This window comes from Mustela nivalis, assembly GCF_964662115.1.
Source record: "Mustela nivalis genome assembly, chromosome: 7".
Lineage (NCBI taxonomy): Eukaryota > Metazoa > Chordata > Mammalia > Carnivora > Mustelidae > Mustela > Mustela nivalis.
This window is the reverse complement of record NC_139026.1, coordinates 85,241,509-85,267,357: the sequence shown is the minus strand read 5'-3', so window position 1 is coordinate 85,267,357 and position 25,849 is coordinate 85,241,509. Positions and strand designations below refer to the sequence as shown.

At 41.4% G+C, this 25,849-nt stretch overlaps 1 protein-coding gene across 6 annotated transcripts in view; it reads left to right on the top strand.

Annotated features, from left to right (window-relative positions):
- Positions 1 to 25,849, top strand: part of LOC309870498 (uncharacterized protein) — a 70,583-nt gene that overhangs the window by 30,668 nt on the left and 14,066 nt on the right. For 2 of the 6 annotated variants that reach the window (XR_014314623.1, XR_014314625.1), the window contains exons 3-5: positions 17,908 to 18,077; positions 20,632 to 20,779; positions 21,893 to 21,964. Coding sequence is in view for 1 of the 6 variants with exons in the window: in XM_082742826.1 (XP_082598952.1) it covers positions 20,718 to 20,779; positions 21,893 to 21,964 (134 nt within the window). In the remaining 5 variants the exon portion in view is untranslated. Of the gene's footprint in view, positions 1 to 17,907; positions 18,078 to 18,132; positions 18,208 to 20,631; positions 20,780 to 21,892; positions 21,969 to 25,849 lie in introns of all 6 variants that reach the window. The other 4 variants (XR_014314624.1, XM_082742826.1, XR_014314626.1 and 1 more) reach the window with 3 other exon arrangements.

Here is a 25,849-nt window from a genome sequence, read left to right as displayed (position 1 = left end):
GTTTCTCCAGTTCAGGATAATGATAGTACCCATCTCTGGGAGTGGTTGTGAGGACTGAGTAAAATAATGCATGAAAAATGCTCAGCACAGGACCTGGTCACAGCAAGTACTCCATCAATGTTAACTATTTGTATTAACATTACTATAGAGACCCTGGGAGTCTGTGTGGCCTCAATGTCCTATCAAGGTCAGAGCTAGTTAGTAGTAGAACCTAGACTAGGATCCATAAAAGTAGAGCTCTGGACTCATCTAATTCTAATTCTTCTACAGAAGATTCTTTTTTTTTTTTTATAAAGATTTTATTTATTTATTTATTTGACAGACAGAGATCACAAGTAGGCAGAGAGACAGGCAGAGAGAGAAGGGGAAGCAGGTTCCCCGCTGAGCAGAGAGCCTGATGCAGGGCTCGATCCCAGAACCCTGGGATCATGACCTGAGCTGAAAACAGAGGCTTTAACCCACTGAGCCACCCAGGTGCCCCTCTACAGAAGATTCTAAAGAGAGTACTGGAGCCTTTGGTATAAGGTGGGGACTCCAGTAACTTTTCCCGAGGGGAAGTCTTGATGTGAACATTTAATATTTCAATGAGTTCGTAGCTAAAAGCATTACCCACTTTGACAGGTAATTGGTCTGCAGTATTTATAGATTCCCTTTTGCTTACTGGACATCTTCAGGTTTTATTCCAGGCTGCATATTTCTCTTATTTCAGCCTCCAAACACCCTGCTCTCTGCAACCTATTTCATATGGCCTTTCATACCAAAGGGAAACGAAAGCAGGAAGAATAGGTCTTCTTATAGTCGACATCCATTTACCATTACGAAAGCAGGAAGAATAGGTCTTCTTATAGTCGACATCCATTTACCATCCATGGCAGTTTAGAAGCTATTTGCGGCACAATGGAAAGAGGAAAGATGATAAAGCATAGCCTGCATCTTGAAGATAGTTAACCAGTTGGTTTAAGTAAAGCAAATCGATAGGCAAGGAGAAAACAGTGTTTCTAGAACAAGGTATAGATGCTCCGCAGTGATTTGGGGGTAGAGTGTAGGTAGTTACACAGAGGAGACAACGTAAATTGATGTTCTGTCAGTCAGGAGCTAATGAGGAAGTATGGAGAAGGAACAATCATCCCTTCAGCAAGTGCCAGGTGCTCCAAATAGCATCTGGAAGGTTCTGAGTCAGCTGTGGAAAATGACAATTGATATGGCCTGGCAAACAGAAGGGCAGGTAGGGGTTTTCATTAGAATCACCTGGAACTAGGAACAAACAAAGTAGAAAACCACTTGCACCCCGAGAAATCCTGAGGTTGCCCTGAGGCTGGGAGGGGTTGCCCTGAGGCTGGGAGCCCAGGCATCCCGCTTTGGGAGAGCTCCTGTGATTCTAACATGCACCCAGGGCTGAATACCGTGGCCTTAGGGCAAAGATTAGATGATGCAGATTTCTAAGTCTTGTGTGGAGAGCTGCAGGCCTGGGGGTGAATATTTCTTCTTCTGGGTTGTAATGAAAATGTGGCTTCCTCCACTTTGCCTGGGATAAGAGTAAAGTATTCGCTTTACTTGGAATTATCATTCACTGAATGCCTTGGGCTGTGAGCAGTGCTAGTTTGTGGGAGGAAGCTCGACCTGAGGATTTGGGGCAAGTGACCCTCTGAGATCTGGTAGATTGCTGAATGGTAATGCTGGGGTGTGGAATCTGGGAGGAACCTGGGGATTTTAAGCAAAAACTCCGTGTCTCTGAAGGTGGGTTTAATGAAATATGTGGAATCATGAAGCTATCAGGAGAATAAGAGGGGAAACAAATCTGAAAACAGACAGCAAAGGGCTGTGAGGCCAGTTAGGTCCTTTGGATGAAAGTGGCTTAAATTCAGCCTCAGCTTCCTCCTTTGTAAATGGGCATATTCTTAGTAGCCCCTGTCCCTGTTTGCTGTGAGGATAAAATGGGAGAAAAGGCATAAAGCACAGAGCACCATGCCTATCGCACAGACAGGAACAAGCATTAGTTAACACTACTGTCGTTTCAAAAAGATAAAGGTTCTGTACCAATGAGTCATGTGTCCCAGACTCAGGATTTATGTGGTTGCAGGTAAGGAAGGTTTCCCTTGGAAATTGGTATAGACTTAAAGGTTTCTTTTAGTCCAAAGGGAGTTGAGAGAATTTTCACCCTTAGCCTGCCTGCAGGGAGCTGGAAGGAAGAAAGGGAGTCAGAGTGAAGGTGTGGAGGCCAGAGGCTCAGCGTTCAGGGCCAGAAAAAGTGGGTGAGAAGAAACAGAACTGGGATGAGATCTGCACCCATTTCAGAAACTGAGACCCAGAAAATGGGGCCAAATGGCACGGAGCTGTCACCTATGAACCAACCTGAACCACAGAAAAGGGCGGGCTTGGATGGACAGCTTGAAAGATAATTCCATTGCTGCTTTTTGGATGATAATTCCAACTCAAGATTACATGAACCTAACGCATAGGAAAATATTTTCTAAATAACAAAGGAGCGTGTGGTTACAGTCTTATCATAGTTTTTCCATGGGGAGTTTATAACTAGAGAGTCCCTCAAATGATACTGAACTAGTCTGTGCACTTCAAGCAGGTTTCCGAGCACACTATCTTGAAGCGGGTACGTGTGTTGGGAGGATGGTGGGGAGGGACCAAGACAAGTGGCACAGGGGACTGGAGAAGCCAACCCCAGAGCTCTGTTCTGTGGCTCCCAGACCCAGAGGAGCAGAGACTTATGCTGAGAGCTTACCAAACACTTCAGGAGTTCTGTCTGGAAATTTCAAGGACACCCATCAGGCTAGTTGAAGCGAAAATGCCAAGCTGGAGGGAAACAAAAGATAGGATTTAAAAGTCCGGCTCATCGTCCCTGCTCCTCAGTAGTTTGCTGAAATGAAGACAATCTATGAGATGGCGCTTTAGCACTCAGAACAGACGGCTGAGCAGATGCGTGCGCTGTGTTGGCATTTAATGTTATGGCCGGAGAAAGCCACTGGTTAGCCCTGAATGGTGTTTAAGGACCTGTAAATTACTAAAGATCGAAGAAATAAATGTGTATTCAAGGCTATGCATCTATTAAATGGACTTTAAAGAAGAGTATTTTTATTATGAGAAAAATGATAACCATTTATTTAAGCAAGATTATGGGCTCTTTTTTTTTTTTTTTTTTTTTCTTTTCCGAACCCGACACTACCTTCCGGATGGGCAGGTTGTTCATGGCACAGGAGTGCACACTGGAATTGGTCTTGAAGTCACTCTGCTCTCTGTTCACTAACCCTGTGCCCTGGCGTGGGGCTGCGTCTGCCCAGGAGGAATGCCTTTTTCCAGTTCACAAAAGGCACCCCATCGAGCGGTGGCGGTCCTCTCAAGGTCTGAAAACACAACACCTCTCTTCTGCTTAGATGGCTTCTTAAAGCCACTTCCAGATGCAGGTAGGAAACAAATGATGGGGCGATAAGGCGGAAGGAAACAGAAGATAAACATGATCAAAATATAAGGTATAAGAAGTGAAAAAGCCCTGTGAGGTGAATCATGAGGAGCTGTAGGAGGTCTGAAGACCGGGGGGCGGCGTCCCCCTGTACACTTGTGGCGTGCGGAAAGGCAGAAAGTTCACAGTGAGCCCATCAATGGCAGAAAGGGAAACAGGGCAAAATGCGACGTGGGGCGGAGGGTGCATTTCGCAGTAAGAAGCAACAGGAGTCTGGCATCTAAATCCTGCAATTGCCTAACTCGCGCTGGAAGAAGTTCACTTACCAGCAACAAGCCCATTTGTAGGCAGAACATGTAAAATAAATATGTTTCCAACAGTCTCTGGACCTCACTTTCACCCAGACCCCAGTGGTGCTCCGCCCAGCCCGCCACTGGAGTCCCTGCTCACGGTCCAGATCTCCACGTGGAGGAGGAGTTTCCACACCACTGCTCACAGCTGCAAGGCGCCCCCTTCTGACTGCTACCTGTTCACGTGCACGTTCAAAAAAGAAAGTCCTTTACCCTGAAAAGTCCTTTGCACTGTAAACTACCTATGAAACTGCTCAAGTTCCTTTCAATTTCTCAAGAAAGCAGAATTTGCACATTAAAAACAGATCACAACACCTAGCACTGAATTTTGCAGAAATCCATCAGACTACTTCAAAGGATGTTTGCCCCAGGGCTCAGGTGTAGCTCAGGCTTCTCCACAGATAGGAAGACATGGGGCCAGTCCCCCTTCCTGGACTCTTGTCCCTGTCAGGCTTGCGCGTGGCACATCACGGAGCCCTGTGAGCTCTGGGTGAGGAATGTATTACATGACCTGCTTCCCTTGGGATTGGCCTTCAATTATTTATTCATCTAATATTAAATAGCCCCTCAACTGTGTTAGATGCTGGGAATACCAAGATCACTACCACCTCTGAAGTCCTTAGTAAGGTGAGACAGACGCGTAATAAATGCCACAGTAGGTATTGGTGCTGTGACAGATGTATGTCTGGGAAGCAGAGGGGACACCAAGGAGGAGGAGGGGGCGTCCCAGGCAGAGGAAACTGTGGGAATAAAGCAGCCATGGTCAAAGAACCCGTGCAGTCAGGAAGAAGAGGGCAGATCACGTGGCTAGTTAAAGTGCTATACTTGGAGCAGGTGGGATGAAGGACAGGTCCAAGTAGAGTATGTGGCAGAACCGGGCTTGGCTGGCGCATCTAAGAAGATACCAATGGAAGTTTAAGAGTCTTTATAAGACTTGACCTCCAGACAATGTCTATAGTTCCCAGATATGCATTCAACGAATTTAATGTTTGAGAGAAATTCCAGAATGCTTGAAGCTGGGAGCTGCCTCACAGATGAGATGCTTGGGCAACTACTCCCCTATCACCGCTGGTCCATGGAGCTAAATTCATGAGCACGTTTAATCTCTGTCTTCACTATGAGAAAAATGGGTTTAACAGCACTGATGCATTTACTGTTTGGTGCTGGGTTTAACTGTTTAAGCCTGTTATGGAGTGAAGATTAAAAATGCATGTCTTACTCTATGTTGCTGCCTACAGTTAAACTGGAGTGAAAATTCCCTTGGAGTAAGGATGGGGAATTTTCATGAGCACCAGATCATTTCACCAGCCTGTGATTTCTAGTTTCTTGAAACCACATTTCCTCTAAATTACATTATCATCTCTCTCGGTGTTCTCTCTCACTCGCTTTTGTTTTCTTTAGTGATGTCTCTGTACCTCAGCCTTCTCATCTGTGCAAAGGGGATAACAATAGTGCCTACTGCAGAGCATTGTGAAAGCTAAATGAAAAAAAAAAAATCCAGGTAAATTTCTTAGCACATGTTTATTTTATAACTGTTAAATAGCATCATTATTGTCCATGCTTATTGTAGAAAATCTGAAAAAGACACAAGAATAAAAGAGAAAACTATAATGATCTAAAAGACATCCCACTACCTGGGGCTAATCATTATTCAAATTTTGCTATTTCCTTCCCAGTATTTTTAGCTAAGGAATGTCAGATCACACTGAATGTATAGTTTGATATCCCCCCACCTCCATTTTAGTATTCTTTCAAAGGTTTGGTACTTAATTTGAAAAGATACTTTAGCTATTATTAGTTCAGTAAAACTTTTTTAAATTAAGTTTTTTATTTAAATTCCAGGAGAGTTAACATACAGTGTTATATTCATTTCAGGTATACAATATAGTGGTTCAACAATTTTATACTTCACCCAGTGCTCATGGCAAGTGCCCTCCTTCATCCCCATCACCTATTTCCCAGCCCCCACCCACCTCCCCTCTGGTGACGAGCAATTTGTTCTCTATACTTCAGAGTCTGTTTCTTGGTTTGTCTCTCTTTTTTCCCCCATAAGATCATTTGTTTTGTTTCTTAAATTCCACATACAAGTGAGATCATATGGTATTTGTCTTTCTCTGACTGACTTATTGCACCTAGCACAATTCTCTCTAGCTCCATCCATGTTGTTGCAAATGGCAAGATTCCTTCCTTTTTTATAGCTGAGTAATATTCCATTGTACATACATATCACATCTTCTTTATCCACTCATCTATCAATGGGCACTGGCAGCTTCCATAATTTCTCTCTTGGTTTTAGATGGGATCACATGGTTTCTCCCCATGAACATGACCTCTCAGAGTGCTTCTAGAAAATATGAAGATCTGTTTTGGGGCAAACCTCAAGCACTGTTCAACAGGGCAGCATTTCTTTCTTTCTTTCTTCCTTCCTTCCTTTCTTTCTTTCTTTCTTTCTTATTTTTTTTTTAAGATTTTATTTATTTATTTGACAGACACAGATCACAAGTAGGCAGAGAGGCAGGCAGAGAGAGAGGAGGAAGCAGGCTCCCCGCGGAGCAGAGAGCCCGATGTGGTGCTCAATCCCAGGACTCTAGGATCATGACCTGAGCTGAAGGCAGAGGCTTTAACCACTGAGCCACCCAGACACCCCTAGGGCAGCATTTCTAATGTGTCACCCACAAAGCAGTGAAGCAGTCCATCTTCATATATGACAGTCACTGCCCATTGCTTCCTCAAAGCCATTTCCCCTTCTTCCAATGTGTTCAGATGGTGGAGAGAGACTCCTTGATCCCAGGGAGAATAGATCCTACCCAGGCTCAAGGATGAATCAGAATACGTCATGGAAATCTCTTCCCCTTGGCCATCGATCCTTCAAGTTTAGGTTATCTGACTTAGTTCTCCCCAGTGGGCTACAAAGGGAAGTCTGGGGACTTCTCAAGAGAAAGTTTTCTGATGGGTGATACGCTAGTTTCCTAGGATTGACATAACAGAATGCCACAAACTGGGGGCCCTAAAACAACATACATGATTCCCTCACGGTTCTGGAGGTTATATGTCTGACATCAAGGTGTTGCTCTCTTCAAAGGCTCTAATGAAAAATCCTTTGCCTTTTCTTTGGCTCTGATGGTTGCCAGCAGTCCTTGATGTTCCTTGCCTTGTCTGATATATTGCTCCAGTTTCTGCCTCTGTCTTCACTGACCATCTTCCCCCCGTGTCTCTCTGTGTCTTCTCCTGGTGGTCTATTCTCTGTATTTGTCTGTTTTTCTCTTCTTAGAAGTATACCAGTTATTGGATTAGAGCCCACCCAGAAGTTGGTCTGACCTCCTGCATTTGCAAAGATGATTTCCAAATATAGTCACATTTATAGGTACCTGGGGTTAGGACTTCATCATCCCTTTCTGGGGGACAAAATTCAACCTCCATCAAGGCCTTTTGCACTTTTCCTTTTGTCTTCCTGAAAGTACAGAGGCCATCGAATGACTATGAAGTTACAAGCACGAGAAAAGGAAGATGGTGGAAAGAAGAACTGGGGTAAGGGGAGGTTTATGATAGCACAGTCCAGCTGAACTGCTACTGGCAACCACTAACCATTAGACCTCTTGAGATGTAAGAAAATGACCCAAGCTATTTGAGCTACTGCAGATTTTTTCTTTGTTGTTGTTGTTGGTTGTGTGTGTGTGTGTGTGTGTGTGTGTGATTTGTAGCCAAAAAGATCCTAATGGATAGACCAAAATTCCACTAGTTAATAATAGCAAAGTAAGAAAAATAAGGAAATAACATTTTCACCGATCTAGATTCATTAAATTTAAAGGGCTATTCTTTATTCTAAAATTATGTTGTTTTCACTTTTTTGTTATTGAAATAGCCTTTCTTTTATGAAATCACGGTGAATATAGATAGTCATTTTTTTTTTCCTAGCCCTCAACAAAGAGAGAAAGATGGAGGGAGGGAGAGAGGGAGAAGAAGAGGAAGAGATTTTAGGTTATTCTTCCTCAAAAATTTTTATTTTTACTTGTGAAATCCTAACGTCTATGACGAGAAGAATGTTGGCTGAACTTGCCTTGAAGCCCTAGAAGCAATGACGTGCTAGAGCCTCTGGGTAGTGGCTTGTGGGAGCAGATGGTTATGTTTCTAGGCAGAGGTTGGGGATTTCTCTGGAAAGCTAGCAGGTCCTATTTTCTAGGGTAAGTAAGCTATCAAAACCTAGATTGGAGGAGTGTAATTGATGTGTGTTCAGTTCCCTTGACAGGTGTTTCTTGTAAGTGCAGGCTGACAGATTTAGATCTGTGATGTGAGCTGGGCCACTATGGTGGCCTCCATTGTGTGGGCCCCCAACATAAAAGTTAACTGTATCACAGGAAACACAAGCACATTGTTGTCTTAGATTCCTTGAAAGATTTATGCCAATTTCTTTAAGGTTCTTTTCTCTAAGGCATTAAGGCAAAATACATTTAGGAATTCCAACCTCAGACAGAGCTGAGATAGTTCAAAAATTTTCTATGTGGATTCTGCCCATCTCTTTAGTCATATAGCATCACCAAGACATGAACACTGACCTGATGTCATAATGTTAGAGTACCTGAATTGTAGGTACTTTGGCTTTCCCTAATTGACAAAAGTTCACTCTCTAATTGGGTATTTAACATTGGGTATTTAACATATCATATATGTTATTTAATCAAAATGTTAATTTTCCTTATGTTGCTTGTGTTTTCCAAATGGTATCATGAGTAAAACCTATCTTTCAATCATTACCAGGAAAAAGGAGAAACCCCCCAACAAAGTTTAAATATAGCTTTTAGCTTTCAGCCAGACCTGAACCCCATCCATCTCAATAAGACATTCTATTCCATTTACAATCTTTGGGGTGATGAGAATTGAATTCTTGTTTGTTAATATGTCCTCATTTATTTTTATCTTGTGGACAGTTTGCTGTTTCTGCTCTTAAATCTGTATGGTGTAGCAACTAGGATCTGGAGGCTTTGGAGCAACTTGGTTTCCCATCCTAGTTCTTCCATGATTAGCTGTGTGGCCTTGTGCAAGTTAGGAAAGTCTTGGTTTTCCTCAACCATGCAATGGGAATGGTATCAATGATCTCTGCCCCTTGAGTTATTGGATGGCTTCAGAAGGATAATACATGTCAAGCATTCGACATAGTATCATTTTCAGTTTAGCTCTCTCAACATTTAGGTCTACTGCTTGCAGTGCCTCTCTGCCAAGTCCCCTTGAATTCCTCCAGGTGCTCTCTGATACCTGGGCAACTCAGACCAATATATTTGGTTCTAGCATCTCCTCACCAGGAGTGCCTCCCAAGCTTTCGGCCAGCCATTTCAGCTGCTCTGCTCTTTTATGAACCAGCTTCCGGCTTCACTGGCTCTCTTCAGTTTTTGGATTTCTAACTGAGCTCAGCCCTCTGCAAAATGTTGGCTTAGAGACATAGAACCATTTGTGACTTTAAAGTTACATCAAACTGTTCTTTGAAAAGGTTTGTGAAGACCTCAGCCTTTCTGTTATCAGTGGGAGTGGACTATTATTAGCCCCCAGTTCTGTACTGATCTTGGACTCGGTTCTGATTTTGAAGTGGGGGAAATTACAGGATGTTCCTTGACAGGACTAAGATTGCAGAAGGGTTGTGATGGCTGGTAATGATGTTCTGTCCTTGGTTCAGCACTGAGAAAAATGGAGTTGTTTTACTTAAAACAATTTTCCCCCCAGTAGAGGAGATAGCTTAGGCCGAGGGGGTAAAAATAGGTCTAGATTTAAAAGGATTCAGAGATTCAGCGTTCTTTCTACTATACATGCCTTTTTCTTTCTCATAGTCCATAATTAAGAGAAAAACGATGGAGAATACTTTCACTAACCAGGACCCAGATCCCTGAAACTACATTTAAATAGATTAGAAATATATATTTCAGGAGAAAGCATCATATATATAACATCAGGCTAATAGACATCCGTGATTAATCAAAAATCAAGTACAAGGATATGTCTTGGTATAGCTTAAGTCAGCCCAGCCTCTTATTCCTTATCCATAACTAGAAGTTATTCTCCATGAAAGTGATTTTTGTCTGTTTTGTTCTCTGGTATATCCTCAGCCTCTAGAAGAGTACTTGTCACATAGCAGGCATTCAGTAAATACTTGACAAATGAACTGGTGAATGAATGAATGGTACTAGAAAAATGAGAAGTGAGAGTTCAGAATTATGGAGCAGAGGCATTATAAGGTTTGTAATCCTCAGTACAATATCAGTTATATGGAAAGGAATTGGACCTCTTAAAGCAGAACAGTTGACTTTTCAAGTATTTAGGAAGATGCTGACAAAGTACTGACTTAAAAAAAAAAATAAAGATTGATGAACCAGAAATATTCTTTCATTGGAATGGTCCACCAATTTCAATGAACTGAGGCTTTAAGAATAGAAGTGCTGACTCCGAGGTTATGAATTATTGCAATCAGTACAAACCTTGTCTTTGATAATAAAGCCTTATGGGAATTTCTCCCTCAGCTAGTGTTGCCAAATGTTCTGGTGAACTTTGATGGTCCCTTATTTCATCTCTGAGAAGAGGTCACCCCAATTTAAACTCCATATTAATTTTCTTCCTCTTAATTGAGACTAAGTAACATTGGCACAGAAGGTCCTGTGTGAGGCTTTTGGAGATGAAGAAGATCAGAAGCAGAGAGGGGAAGATGGAGATTCGTTATTAAGGTCTAAACTGTGCTTGTGGGCACTTCATAAGCAAATTACAGCAGTGCTGCCATTTGCGATTTGTATCATCTAGTTATAAATTTGGCTCATTAATCCTTCTTTACTTTTCAAAATTAAAAATGATAGGCAATTGCTTTGCAGGGTTTTGTAAACATTTTGTGAAAAAGGTAATGCATTTTTGTGTCATTTAGCATGAAAAGATTTAATCTTATGCCAAATTTATGACACTGGTAGATCTGAGGTAACTTCTCTCTCTCTCTCTCTTTTTTTTTTTCTTAAAGAGTTTATTTACTTATTTGACAGACAGAGCTCACAAGTAGGCAGAGAGGCAGGCAGAGAGAGACAGGGAAGCAGGCTCCCTGCCGAACAGAGAGCCGGACGCCCGGGATCATGACCTGAGCGGAAGGCAGAGGCCCTAGCCCACTGAGCCACCCACGCACCCCAACTTCTCTCTTTTTAATGTGTTTTTCCTCTCTTTATTTTTTGAGGTGATAGCAGAAGCTATACTGGGATATTTGACTGTTGCCTTTCCAATATGTGCATGTGTAAACCCAGCATTATCAGGCCTCACCAGCCTAGGAAGTTTCCTGTAGCAACACTCCATTTTCTCAAATGGTAACTTAGTATTTCTGCCCACCCCACCACCAAGTCATTCCTATTTATTTTGGGGCCTACCCAAAGAGGTGATTTACATTTGCTCACAGACCTGTCTGTCAGAGAGTTACTACATGGCATCCACCGTGTTCTTCTGCTGGCTCACATTTGACTAAACCTACCACGGCCAACCACCACTGTCTGAGGTAAGGTTGTTCATTCCAGAGGTGTCATATGTGGTGCTGACTTTAGTGCAGAGGAAGGGAGAAAGGCCCTTTCTCCAATTCCCTGCTATGCTGGTTTACGTGGGTCCTTAAGCAGACCTGACTGCATTCAGGGTCCTCTTCATATTCCTTCTGCTTCTTTTCTTTACCCTCACTCAGAATCTTACCAATCCTCTCACAGAAATAATTCTTTCAGATTCTGGGACTCATTCCTCAGCCAGAGTCTCAAACATTCTCTTGGAAACATTCCCTAAGCTCCCAGTTGCCACCTCCACACCCCCCTGAGGCTGGGCTAAGGCATCATTTGGGGGCAAAGATGCCTTAGTCCTCATTTCTGCCCTCACCTTTGGCACTCCGGCTCCAACCAGACTCAGACACAAGCAGAAGCTCCACATTCATAGGAGAATTGAACGTGAGGGAATTCTGTGGGAATTCTGAGGGACCATGATGGGAATTCTGGAGGAGACCAGGTGAGTGTGCCCACGAGCAGTCAGTGGGCTACCTACAGAAGGAGATTTTTCCTCCTGTTTCTGCGGTGATGAAACAAATTCTTGCACACCATGTAATTTCCTTCAGAGCATCATTTGGGTGGGCACTGCCTCTGTCTAGGGCTTAGTCATCCCTTTGTTGAATATAAAGGACCTCTGTGGAAATTTTTCTTAGGGACACAGAGTCTCCTCACAGGCTTCCAGATGAGTATTTGTTTTTGTTAGGTGTCTTGGAACCAACAGCAGGCCTTTTCCTCTTCTCCAGTGCCATGAAGAACATGCGGTGTAAGCCTCTCCCTCCTGCTCGGAGGCCTCTCTGAGTTCATCCCTGATGTTCCATATGGGACCGCTAAGCCTGTGCACAGGGGTTGGTGTCTTATTTATCTTCTCTCCACCATTTCCTTCTCTACTCGGCATTAACTATATCTTCTGGCTCTCCAAATAGCAAGAGAAGTTTTGACTTCTTTTCCTTAAGTTTTCCTGATTTTAGCTAGTTTAAAACTCAGGTACTTTTTAAGAAGAAAAAGTATTAAGGAATAATATTGTTTAAAGAACCATCAGCCAGGACACACCAGTATTAAAAGGAGCAGACAGATAAGTTTTTGAATCCCCAAATGGGGTTTCTATACATTAGAAATGTCTGACCTGACATTTAGAAATTATTACAATAGTCTGGATAATGACCAAATAAAATTAATTATGAGGTTTGGCTCCTTTGGAAAAAAGCTGTGAACTAATTTAATTCATGGATATGAGGATACCGTGCAAGTTCATATTGATTTACCAACTCAAATAATATGAGGGCCTCAGAATGAATAAATACTTTTACATTGAACTTGGTTTTGTTGCCCAGGTATTACAGGCACTTGGCCAATTTGCCTTGAGGATAATGTAATGTTAAAAAATTTTTTTAAAAAGAAAAAAGAAAGAAAGAAAAGGAAAATTAAATTTCTAAGATCAGTTTTCTGAAATAAAGCCAGTACCATATGGTAACTGTAAATATTCTACTCAACTAGCCATTCAATTTTTCCATAATTTGTGACTCAATACCCTCTACTAAACATGAAAATACAGAATAGGAGAAATTTGAGCAGGGATGTTAAAGGGATATTTTAAAATAATTGTGTTATAGTATCCAGTTATATAAAATTATACAGTTTTATAAATAAGGTATAAAAATGTATATAATTAGAAGTGTTATAAGTAATGTGTCTTTAAGCTTACTAGCTACCAGATTACTCTTCCAGAACTTACTTACAGTATCTCATTTGATTTATACATTAGGTAGTTGTAATTCCCATTTTACAAATGAGGAAATTAATGCTCAGCAATACTGAATAACTTGCCCAACTTAACAATGTGCAAGTTAGTGGCAGGCCCAGGATTTGAACCTGCACATGTCTGACCCCAGCGATTATGCATATAGCTTACTATATGCTATGAGATATGCTATGAGACAGGCAGGACAGGAAGCCACTTGAAAAAGGTGGGGGGGCATTAAATCTCAGGTGTGCAAAATATATAAATTATTTTTCTTTTTTTTTTAAGATTACTTTATTTGAGAGAGAGAGAGAGAGAGCAGAGCAAGTGAGACAGAACAGGAGTAGGGAGAGAGGAGAAAAGGGAGAGGGAGAAGCAGGCTCCCTGCTGAGCAAGGAGCCCGACATGGGGCTCAATCCTAGGACCCTGGGATCATGATCTGAGCTGACAGCAGACGCTTAACCGAGGGAGCCACTCAGGTGCCCCTATACATTATTTTTCTATCTCCTTACAAAATTATTATGTTCATACAAATTAGTGAAGGCTCTGATAAAGCAAATGCAGGAAAAGAGGAGGAGTTGAGAGTAATGGGGTCTGATGGACGGCAAGACGAGTGGGCGGAGGATCCCGATGAGCAACTTATCAGAACACAGAGGAAGCGGAAGTCTGAGGGACATAGGAATCAGTGCAAGAGGGAGAAGCGAGGAGAAAGATGCTGCTCCAGGTCACATACAAGATCTGGGGAGGGTGGGGGTTTCAGGAGATGAGAGGGCACGAGAAGCATCCAAAGCAGAAGCTTGGGCCAGGGAAGCCTGCTGGTGGCTGCTCCTGGCCCTGCACCCACATTTTCTAAGGGTCCCCACGTCAGTAGCCGATCCCAGCAGAATCAGTCTAGGCTGCTGGCATCAGAGTGGGAACAGAGGGTCTCAGCCCGAAGCATGAAGATGAGCCACAGCCTCTGTAGGCAAGACTGAAGCCTGCCATGGGAAGCACCAGGTAGATGAAGTACCCAGAGTAGCGCGTTTCTTCTGGACTCCCAGATATTCCTGCTCTCTACAGAGCTCCACTAGATTATGCCCTCTTGTCTCCTAAGGGCAAACATCAGCTCGCAGAGACAGTTCCATCTGAGCCCACAAAGAAAACATTTTCCTAGCTACATTGTAAATTACAGGGCCCCTCTCGCTTTCTGAACTCAGTGAGTCACACATTATCCTGAGCCATGCATACCATGCGTTAAGCCTCATCCGTTCCTGCCTTGCAGAACACGCTCTAATTGCCAATTCTCCCCTTAGAATGTAGTGCGGGAGACTCATGTGTCATCCCACCTGAGGCTTGGCCAGCAGTGTACAGTGAGCGTGCTCCTTCCCTGAACAGCACCTCAAGCTCAGGGTACTTGTCATTTAAATTGCCTTAGTATTGCAAACTGCCACATCGCACCTGTTCTGAGTGTGAGGCATTGAAAACTGCTAGATCTTTTTCACTTAGCAGCTATCAAACCAGATATCCGTCCTAGACTTATGAAAACCCAGTTACAAACACATTTTACGTGGGTCTTTGCCTGTATTCCTATTAATTTCTTTGTGGTTTCAGCGGCTAAACATTCCAAATTGCTGAGATCAGGTTGAATTCCAGCCAGCTGATTATGTCATCGGCACCTGCGGTGCCAAACTCTTCATGCTCCGCGATACCCGCAAATAAGGTAAACTGCTTTGTGTGTCTTCAGTAAATCCAACAATTTTCGACCAAAGTCAACAAATATGTATGTATGTATGTATGTATGTATGTACTTATTTAAAAATGCTGGCTAAGTCAGCTGGCCTGTTTTTTTTTTTTTTTTTAAAGATTATTTATTTGACAGAGAGAGAGAAAGATCACAAGTAGGCAGAGAGGCAGACAGACGGGGAGGGGGAAACAGGCTCCCCACCGAGCAGAGAGCCCCATGCGGGACTTGATCCCAGGACCCTGAGATCATGACATGAGCTGAAGGCAGAGGCTTAACCCACTGTGCTACACAGGTACCCCAACAAATATTTATCGAACACATATTGAATCAGTCACTCTTTTAGATGCAAGGATGATTGAGAGGTATTTATGATAAACTAGACGTGGTCTGCAAGGGGCTGGTGGCGCATGGGGGAAACAGGCATGAATATGGACAAGTGGGTTACTGTAAGAGTCAAGTCATGAAAGCATAGAAATTTCAGCAATTCACTGAATTGCTTTAGCAGTCATTTCGGTTTCTTATATATGAAATGTTCACTACATCTTTGTTTCCAAATTTCCAAGTGGTTGGCGAGGCATAAGTTCAGCCTGAAGCTAGGTCTGCCTTGAGCAACTAGACCAACTGATTGACTCAGGACTTTGTACCACAAGGGCGAATTGCAGCAGAATGTGTGAATTCGACTTCATTAAGAACATTGATGGCCAGGACCCAGACATTAGAAATATATAAATATCTCATTCTACCATCACTTTCTGTGACTTTAAGATGACAGCAATGTGAGAGAAAGTGCATCTTATGCACTTATGCATAAGATGAAATCACCTCATGTGCTGATCTTCTAGAATGCAAAGTTAAGTAGGAAACATTGGGGATAAAAGGGATCTCCCTCTGCAAGGATGAGCGTAATAATGGCCAAGTGTCCACTAAGCATTTGACCATCTCAATAATAGTTCAGATGTACCACATCTCTGCATTTTGTAGCCAGCCACCATGTCCAATGGCAGAGTTTTTGGTAACTGAAGCTTAAATAATTATTTGGATGGTTGACTAGTTATTCCTTTCTGTTGCCTTCCCCCTAGAGGGAGAAGGGGAGAGAGGAGGAGGAGAAAACCTTCCTGCCTATGGTTTTTACTAGGTTGCCAGATTGACCTTCGTGTGCTTGGTTCACATTTACTAATCAGAGTCTTAGCAAGAACAAGAGATTACCTACTCAGGTGTGGGGGTTCTTGGTATTTGACACTGAAAACAATGATTCAAACCCGGGTATAACTGGGTAGAACTGGAAAGATTCTTTCATAGCGTCTAGCTCCCATTCAGAGCCTTCTCTTCTCTCTTGATGCCCTTTGTCCTAGGAGAGCCTTATGCAGCGGGGGTTGTCACGGGCCCTGTTCCTGAGGCAGGCGCCTGATAATGCCTTCTCCGGGCAGGACCCCTGACTCAGACCTCTCCCTGAGCCTGGGCTGTGTTAAAGGTTCGTGCTCTCTCAGTGAGGTACGCCAGGGCAGGCAGCCCAAAGATTGTCAATGGACAGTCTGTTTGTCTTGCTCTTTCTTTCTTTCTTTCTTTCCCTCCCTCTCATTCTTCCTTCCTAAATCCTTCAAATGTTTTATTACAAAAGCTCAAATCTCAGTTCTTAGCCAAAGTGAGTGTGAGATAAGACTCTTGAAAGACAGAATACAGACTCAATAACTGGTAACAGAGAATCAATGGAGCCAATGGACTCAAGAAGTGAAAAAATGATGTTGGAACAGTTGGACATTTATATGCAAAAAAGAAAAAGAGAGAGAGAACACCGATGGTACCCTGAACTGTATATAAGAAGGAACTCAAGATGTCACAGAGAACTAAATGTATAATGTAAAGCTGTAAAAGTTCTAGAATAAAACATAGGAAAAATTCTTTGTCACCTTGGGTTAGTCAAAGATTTCCTAGATATGGCACAAAAGCACAAACCATAAAACAGACAGTAATAAATTAGACTTTATCACATCTGGAAGCTTCTCTTTGAAAGCCACTGTTAAGAAAATAAAGACTAACTGCAGACTGAGAGAAAATGTTTGCAGAACACATGTCTAATCAAAGACTGGTAGTTAAAGTACAAAAAAACTTTTAAAGTTCAGCAGTAAGGAAACAAACAATCCAGGAAAAAAAAAATGGAAAAAAAAGATTTGAAGACCCTTTGCTGAAGGTGATTTATAGATAGTAAGTGATCACATGAAAAGATGCTCAGCATTGTGAGTGATTAAGGAAATGCAAATTAAAACCATAATGAGAATGAGTAAAACATAATAAAACTGGTAATACCATGCCCCAAGAAACCAAAATTCATACACTTTGAGTAGAAATATAAAATGGTACAGTACTTTGAAAAACAGTTTGACAGTTTCTTATAACATTAAACATACCCTTTTGACTCAGCATTCCTCTATCCATTTAATTCAGGTCATTGAAAATCATAGTCACACAAAAATGTGTTTCCTAATGTTATGGCAGCTCTATCCAAAATTGCCAGAAACTGAAAACAACCCAGGTGTCCTTAGAGATGGATGGATAAACAAACTGTGGTCCATCCATATGATGGAATACTACTCAGCAATGAAAAGAAATTTCATCCAATGACTTGGATGAATCTCAAATGCATTGTGCCAGGTGAAAAAAGCCATACTGAAAAGGGTATGTATTATATGAGGCTATTTATACGATATTTTGGAAAAGGCATAACTACAGTGACTGACAACAGATTAATGATTAGAAAGTCTGGGGTAGAGGGAGGAAATTGACTACAAGGAGACACAGAGGAAGTTTTGGGGTGGCAGAAATGTTTATATCTTTATTGGAATGGTTGTTACAGGGGTATATAACTACATAAAAATTCATCAAGCTGAACATTGAAATTTGGGCATTTAACAGAAGGTGAACTGTTTCTCCATTAAAGCACTTGAGGGGAGCCTGGTTTGGCTCAGTAGGTTAAGTCTCTGCCTTAGGCTCAGGTCATGATCTCAGGGTCCTGGGATCAAGCCCTGCATCAGGCTCTCTGCTCAGCGGGGAGCCTGCTTCCCCCTCTTTCTATGCCTGCCTCTCTGCCTGCTAGTGATCTCTCTCTGTGTCAAATAAATAAATGAAACCTTAAAAAAAAATTTTTTTTTAAAAAGCACTTGAAAAATGAAGGTGAAGAAAAAAACCCCAACATTTTCAGATAAATGGAAATTAAGGGAATTCATTGCCAGAAGACCTGCACTAAGAAATGCTACCAGATGGGAATCCGAATATTCAGGAAGGAAACCATTGGAAATGGAATGAAAATGCATTTCCATTGGAAATGGTAAATATAATATAATTGTGTGTGTTTATTCAGTTTTCCCTTCATATATCTTCAGGTGGAGGCGGGTCGAATATAGAACACCTACATTATGGAGCGGGTGGTGGTGAGAGAGGATCTGTTAAGAAACAGAGTAAGTCACCAAATCAATTAGGGATTCCTAGGTCCTGAAAATTTAGTTCTGGCGTGATGCCATGGTGCAGAGTAAATTCAAACTGGGTCTTCCTAATGCTAAACAACCTGACGAATAAAACAATTTCAGCCAGTTATTCCCAAACATTGCATGTTGGGCATTTGATATCCACATCTTGCTGTTAGCAGTTATTAAAAAATACTTGTTGGGTAATTATAACCTCAACTTCTAATTCTAGTCTTCTAAGAATTATTCTACCAAAGCTAGAATTTGCAAATGGAGGCCCATAATGGGTAGGAAATGCCAAAGTCATGGGCTGAGATTTAAATTGAGGTCCATCTAATTCCAAATTCCACTGACCTATCCACCCAGCGCTGGTTTTACCCCCAGACTGTGTTCTCCCAAACACAAAATGAAGATGATAATAATAGCTATTTCAGGAGGTGGCTATGAGAATCAAATGAGAAAATGTCTGCAAGTATGTGGGATATAATGAGATCTCAATGATGGGAGTGTGTCCACACACACACAAAATGATCTCTAGTTAACACATCTTATAGCCAGCCAAGACTTCAGAGAAAAGAAGTGTGGGAAACCCTGGCTTTTGTGGATCACTGCACTCTTCTATGACCAGAAATACCATTTCAATTCCAACGGCCTTCCGATCAACCATGCCTTGCGGTAATCACGGGTGTTTTAAAGGTGCAATAGAAATATTCTCCCTAGTGGCGCATGGGTGGCTCAGTGGGTTAAAGCCTCTGCCTTTGGCCCAGGTCATGATCCCAGGATCCTGGATGGAGCCCCATGACGGTCTCTTTGTTCAGCAGGGAGCCTGCTTCCTCTTCTCTCTCTGCCTGTCTTTCTGCCTACTTGTGATCTCTGTCAAATAAATAAATAAAATCTTAAAAAAAAAAAAGATATATTCTCTTTGTAACCCACTAAATTAAATATTGAAAAATGGAGTGAATTTCAACTAATCCTCAGCCTGTCTCTGGGAGCTTTGAATTAGCAGTTGTTAGCCTTGAGGTTTACTCCAGCCACATTTTTGTACCCAAATCTGTTCTAATGCAAAGGGCTGTCTGATAGTATTTTGGATTAAATTTGGATTAAAGAACTTAATTGGATTCCCCTAACATTAACTGAGTTTGTCTTGTTTGCTGGACATCATGCTAGACACTTTCGCACATATATTTATTTTAATTTGTTTCAATAAGAATATCCTTTAATGCATCTGCCACATTTCCTGCAGATGGTTTCCTCAGTGTTTCAAAACATATGAAAAACCTGGGAAGTATTTGTAAGGTTCTTATGATCATTTTTCTAAGATCTGGATTCATTCCTTTTAGATGAATAACATTTAAACAGCTGATAATAAATAGCATCTCTTATTTGGGGATTATATTTTTCTTCTAATATCTCAGAGATGAATCACATGCATCCTAAAATTAGTAAAACTAGAGAATCTTCTTTGGCAGGATGGCTCAATCACAGACATTATGTCCTCCCCTCCCCCATCCCATGTTCAAGAGGAAAAAAAAAATGTATGTGTTTGTGTAAAAAGCTAAAAAAATAATATATAATTCCGAACTTTCCAAAGGGTACTGTAAGTTATATATTAGCTTTGGGGGAACTTTGTTTACAACTCTTCAGATGGCTCCTTTCTTTCTTCTATGATTTGCTGTAATTTAAATTATCCAATTTAATGCTTGATTTGTCAATCTCTGTCATTTGCTGTCTTCTATGTGGCTGACCTGGAGTCACACACACACAAAAAATTTTAAAGTCCGTTTACTTCACTTTCTTAGTTCCTCTTCCTCATCTATTGTTTTGTCTTCCCCACTAGCTCTTTCAACAGTTCATCTCCCAAAAAACTGCCCCAACAAACACACAAGTACAGTTGGGGACCTTCCCAGCTTCTTCTGTTTCAGACTGATTTCCTCTTTCTACCTCCTCAACCTCATTCCCCCCAGCAACATTTCAGTTTCCTCTGGGGTCTCTGGAGACCACATCTTCCTTCCTCAATACCACCAGAAGAGGAAAGAGAATTTATGATATGTCAGTCCTCATCTTTTAGAGACATGATCTTCTAGCAAGAGCTCTGGAAGAAGGTATTGTTATCTCCATGAGGGCCAGAGAATTTAAGCAATTTTCCCAAGTTCACGAAGCCAGAAAATGAAGAACAGAGATTGATACCTGAGTCTTCCTGACCACAAAGTTCACTCTGTTCCACTATGTCATCTTGCTGTCTACCACATCTAGGATCAAACTCAGTCTAGCACGCATAGATTTTCTTGATCAGGATCCAATTTTATCCAACCAGTTTTATATTAGCCCCAAATTTCATCCAAGCTTACTACCATATGGCCCTCCTTAAGGTAAGATGTATGTTTTGGCCTAGAATACATTTTCCTTCTCCTGTCCTAGGTTTGCACATTCTTCAAGGCTATGTTTATCTTCCAAAGGATTCTTCTGATTCCTCCAGCTCCAGTTTTTCTCCTCCTAAACATTTGATGAGTTTGGAAGTTGATGTTCTTTGTCTTTTGAAAAGCATCCACCTGCTTTTCCTCTGGAGGTGAGTGGGTTCTACAGCTTGTAGGCAAGTTGAACCTGGAGGATAGGAGCATGGCCTTGGTCTGAGCTGTACTGGATGGAGAAATCTGGCAGCTGGCATAGGACTTCTGCCCTCTAAACTGAATCAGAGCTTGGAGAGTGCTGCAAAGAGCCCAGGGACTAGTATCAACTGATTCGGAGGACCTTTGAAGGGAGGGACATGGCACTAGCACAGGTAGGTGTTCCTGGGACGTCTGCTGGTCTCCTTGGTTTTTCAGGAGAGCTGAATACATGAGTTGAGTCTGTTCCATCCCCGGGCTGAAAGGCCAGTGGCATTTCCAGCCAAGGACACCATCAGGATGGAAATAGCTTCCTTTTGGTACTCTGTTTAAAAGACTTATTATTTGAAAAAGTCACCAGGACCAGATGGATTCAGAACTAAGTTCTAGCTAATCTTTAAAAATAAACAAATAAACAAGGTGATCCAAATGTAACATACTTTTCCAGAAAAAAAAAAAGAGAGAGAAAAAGAAACCTTTAGTGTCCTCACATTATTGTCTTCATTATCTTTCCTCTCTTTAATGTTCATCTTCCCCTCTAGATCACCCAAAGCTGCCTCATTCCCCCAACCCCAACACACATACACATTTAGCTGCCTTCACAGAATTGCTGACTTCAAAATTATTTCTCCTTGCCCCCTCTCTAGCCCCCTTCCCTCATCAGAAATTCTGCATCCCCTGGCAGCTGGTCAGGCTGAGTTTTAGAAGACCCAACTTCCCCTGCTCAGATCAAACAGACTGTTTTACCCCTGGGGGTCTCCCTTGAGCTGGAAGGCCCCTCTGTCTTCCTTGGAGAGCACTGCCTCCCTCCTGTGGGCTCTGTTACTGCTGGTGGAGAGAAAACCTTATAAAACACCTTGCAGATTCTGGTCTCAGTGAAGATGTCTCTGTCTTCCAGTAAGAGAATACGAACCCCAAATGTCATAAACAAGAAGTGCCTTCTCTTATATAACTCTAAGTCGATGCAGGCTGTAGAGGTGGTTGATTCAGGGGCTCAACAATATTATCTGCAATCCAGCTCCCTTCTATTTCTGCCCTCTATTTATCTCACTAACTTCATCCTTGCCCATGTGCAGGATGGAAAGACAACTGGTTCTTTTCCCAGACGACTCCAGCAAACCTCACCTGACATCTCAGCCCAATCACAGGTGAGTGGCGTGGTTGGCTTTGACGAATCATCTGAGGAGTGACTGTTAGAAACCAGGGACAATGTCCACTGAATTCCACCTCATGTCCCCAGTTGGTCAGTGAGGAGATCCAGCATGAACACCCCAGAAATGCCCACCAGAAGTAACACTCGTCACCAACAGAAAAATTAACCCTTTGGATGAGGGTGATGTTCTGAAGTTTGACTATAGTTTATGCTGACTTGTTACTTGTTTGTCAAAAGACTTCCCCCTTGGATTCTTTCATCTTATGGGAGGAAAAATTGAGAGGAGAAGATGGGAGAGGATAGAATAACGTTATTTTAGATCCTTTTCCTAGAATGGATTGTAAATCACCTGTTGTCATAACTCTGGCCTGTGGTTAATTCGTAGACTACTGCTATTGACATGTTTTGGAAGGCAGCTATGCTCACCACTATACCACCAACGCTATTGACATGTTTTGGAAATGACCTGAAAGTTTCTATGTATCCATATTTTAATTGGTTTAGTTTGAGTTTTCAGTGGGATGTATTTTAAAAAAAAAGTTGGACACTAGTGAAAGCCAGTAAACACAGACTTTCTTGAGTTAACAACTACAGTAGAGAAAAAGCTTGAATGTAGAACTGAGCTGAATGCTGAGGTGTGGAGAGCTCACCTGCATAGATGTGTGGAGGCGGAGCAGGAGTCAGAGAAGTGGAAAATTATAAAAAGCAGGTGAGGGGGTAGGTCAATGTGATTAGGCCATCGGGGTTTGTTAACTGGCTGTTAGGAAGCAGGGTTTCTGTTGGCCCACGGAGACTGGGGAATAGGGGTCCTATCTTCAGGCGTTAGCTGGAAGAAGCAGTAAATTATACTGTCAACCTTGAGTTTTCCCAGGAAGGAAATTAATGGGGCTGGGTTGTCTCACAGATGTGGCTTTGACCTATTAGAAGCCTTGTTAGTGTTTGCTTAAGAGCTGTGTGTGTCCGTGTGTGTGTGTGGTGGGGGGAAGGCTGGGAGAAATCGTTTGCAACGAGAGTAAAGGACAGTTTTCAGGTGTAACCTAAATAAATTGGGCTACAATAGTGATCTTAATACATACAGCTATTACCATAGGATTTCTCTTTGTCACTGAATTTATAATTTTGTTTACTCATAATAGGTCAAATAAATACTACACATTGCGCTTTTTAATTGAGTAGAGGCCGCATCAAATACTATGCCTCAGTAGCCTCTGAAGACATTGCAAAGTAGCAGCATAACATGTATATAACCAACTCCAAAGGATAACCCTGAGTCAGCTATCTGGAACAACTTTTCCTTTTTATTTTCTTTTTTCCTTCCTTCCTTTCTTTTTTTTTAAAGAAGAAGTTTTTATGGGGGCATAACTCAGATAAGTCAGCTTTTGCCCACCAACTTTAAGTGGTGCTAGAAAATCAAGGAGTTAGTCATAAAAGCTTATAAATAGGCACTTGAACAAGTACATACAGGATGGAACTTTTTAACCTCATGAATCCTTTTATTGTGGAAAAATTATTGAAACAACTAGCAATAAATGATCTATGTTCTCTCTGGAGTTGTTAAAAGAAGCTGTGTCAGATTAGTTATCAGAGCATTTTCCCAATACATATACACTATTTGGAAATATATATGTGAAAATGTGACACCCTTCATAAAGCTGACAAAGATAAAAAGTAATTCTAGAAAAAATTGCCCATCGTTCATTCATTATGGATTGTAAAATTGTTTTATCTTTGCAATCACAAGAAGAATTATATAGGATAATATGCTATAGGGAAATGGAGTAAATGTTTCACTAAATCAAATATTCCCCTGGTAAGGTCGGTTCTATACTGTATGCTGAAGGTCCTACAGGAAAAAAAAAGAAAAAGTCATCTTATTATAGATCACATTTAGGCTTAGGTGATGCCAATAGATCTGGGTGAAAATTGAACAAAACAATTCTAGTTAGGAATTTACAAACCAATAGTCCAAAATTTAGTGCCTGGCACACAGTAGACATCAGGAAATACATAGTAGGTGAAGTTTTCAAAATGTGTATTTTGGCCACATGTAAATAAAATATCTTAGATATTGAGTAATATTTACATTTCAAGCAGTTGAATCACTCCTGTATAAGCATCTTTTACAAAGAGAGAATAAAAGGAAAGAATCTCAAATTGTTCAGTTACAGAGAAGCCACATTATTAATATCATCCTTTCTCACTATTTCTCACTATTATCCAGAAGCATTTAATTGGAATATCCTGGCACCAGATCTCCCCTCCCTCCCCCAAAAAAAACAGCTGAGACCAAAGAAAGAAGCAAAAATGTTCTCTCTAGAGCCAGCTGAAATTCCTGTAGCCAGAGCTGGCATGTTCCCCTATGGCTGAAGAAACACCCAGAGCCCCAAATCAGGTTTACATGATCTCATTTAGCACAGAATTTAAATACTTTAACCTAGTTTCTATGCCAAAGGTTAGAGGAGTTTTACTCAGTGCTAGTTTCCTAGGGGTAGAATTTGAAAGCATGCTTTAAGAAATACCGGACCCCATTTGGAATCTTGTTGCCTTTTGTCCTCAGTCCTAATTTTAGGACTCTGTCTGTGTTCTGTTGACTCCATTGTGTAATTGTTTACGACTCTGTTTCTTCTTTCAGGGTAGGTCCTTCATGTACTGTTACTATTTGTATTCCTTTCTCCTTCAGAATCTTTCCCAAATCCTCATAGCCTGTAGTCATCCAATGAATGCTTGTTCAACACAATGGATCAATAATAGAGAATTAGAAGAGTCAATGTTCTGTTGGAAGTGGCAAGAAGTTACATATGGTGGTTACAGTGTAGGAAGAAGCTAAAATCAAAGAAGAAAAGCCCAGCCATCTGGGGTCATTCAATGTATGGACAAAGAGCTTCACACACCTCATTAGCCCCTGGGAATTGCAAGGAGATTCAGAGGGATGAGTATTTGATACTCAAAATGACCATGCTGAGTCATTAGAAGGTTTAAATGAGGAGCTGTGTGATCAATTTATAGAAGGAAGGGGAAAATGAGATACTATTTTTCATCTATCAAATTGGCCCGTGCCAGTAAGGGCATAGGGATATGGATATGCTTATGAACTTCTGGAAAGCACAAACAGTTCAAGAAAAACATTTTAAGAACAAAGCCATGGGTTTGTGAAAACATAAGACACAAGGATGTTCACTCCAGTATTAACACTATGAAACACTGTTCACCAGTAAAGAAATAGTCAACAAATGGTTTGAAAATTAAATTAGAATGTTTCAGTGTAATATAAATGTATACATGTACATTAAAAAGAATGCATGTGTGTATGAAAGGATGTAACTAACATATTAACAGTGGATGGAAGGATCACAGATGGTTTTCATTTTGTTTCTTGACGTGCTGTATTTTCACAATTTTCACCTCTATATGTGAATTAATTTAATAAGCAGAAATAAGAAAGGATTTTCTTTGTGTGCATTCAGGGGTAAGCTGTAGCTATCTCAAAAATTCGTTTATGTAGAGAAACCCATGCCCTGATGAACCCATCCTGTGTTAGACTTTTAGGAAACACCCACTATGTTAGGTCCTGCATAATCAAAAATAAAAGACACAGTCGCTATCTTCATGGAGCTTACATGGAGGAGACAAGTTTTTACTCTACTGCTTATTGAATTTTCCCTTGTGCTAGGTGTTTTGTTTAGAGGACCTCATTGAACCCCTACAATTATTCTGTGAAGCAAATATTCATATTATTCTTCCTTCACATAGAGGGAGGCTGAGGCTTAGAGAGGTCAAGTGACTTGGCCAAGATCACAACTTGGATGTAGCAGAGGGGAACTTCGAGCACAGCCACACCAGCTCTAGACGCCTTTCACCAAAACTGTCTCAAACAATTATA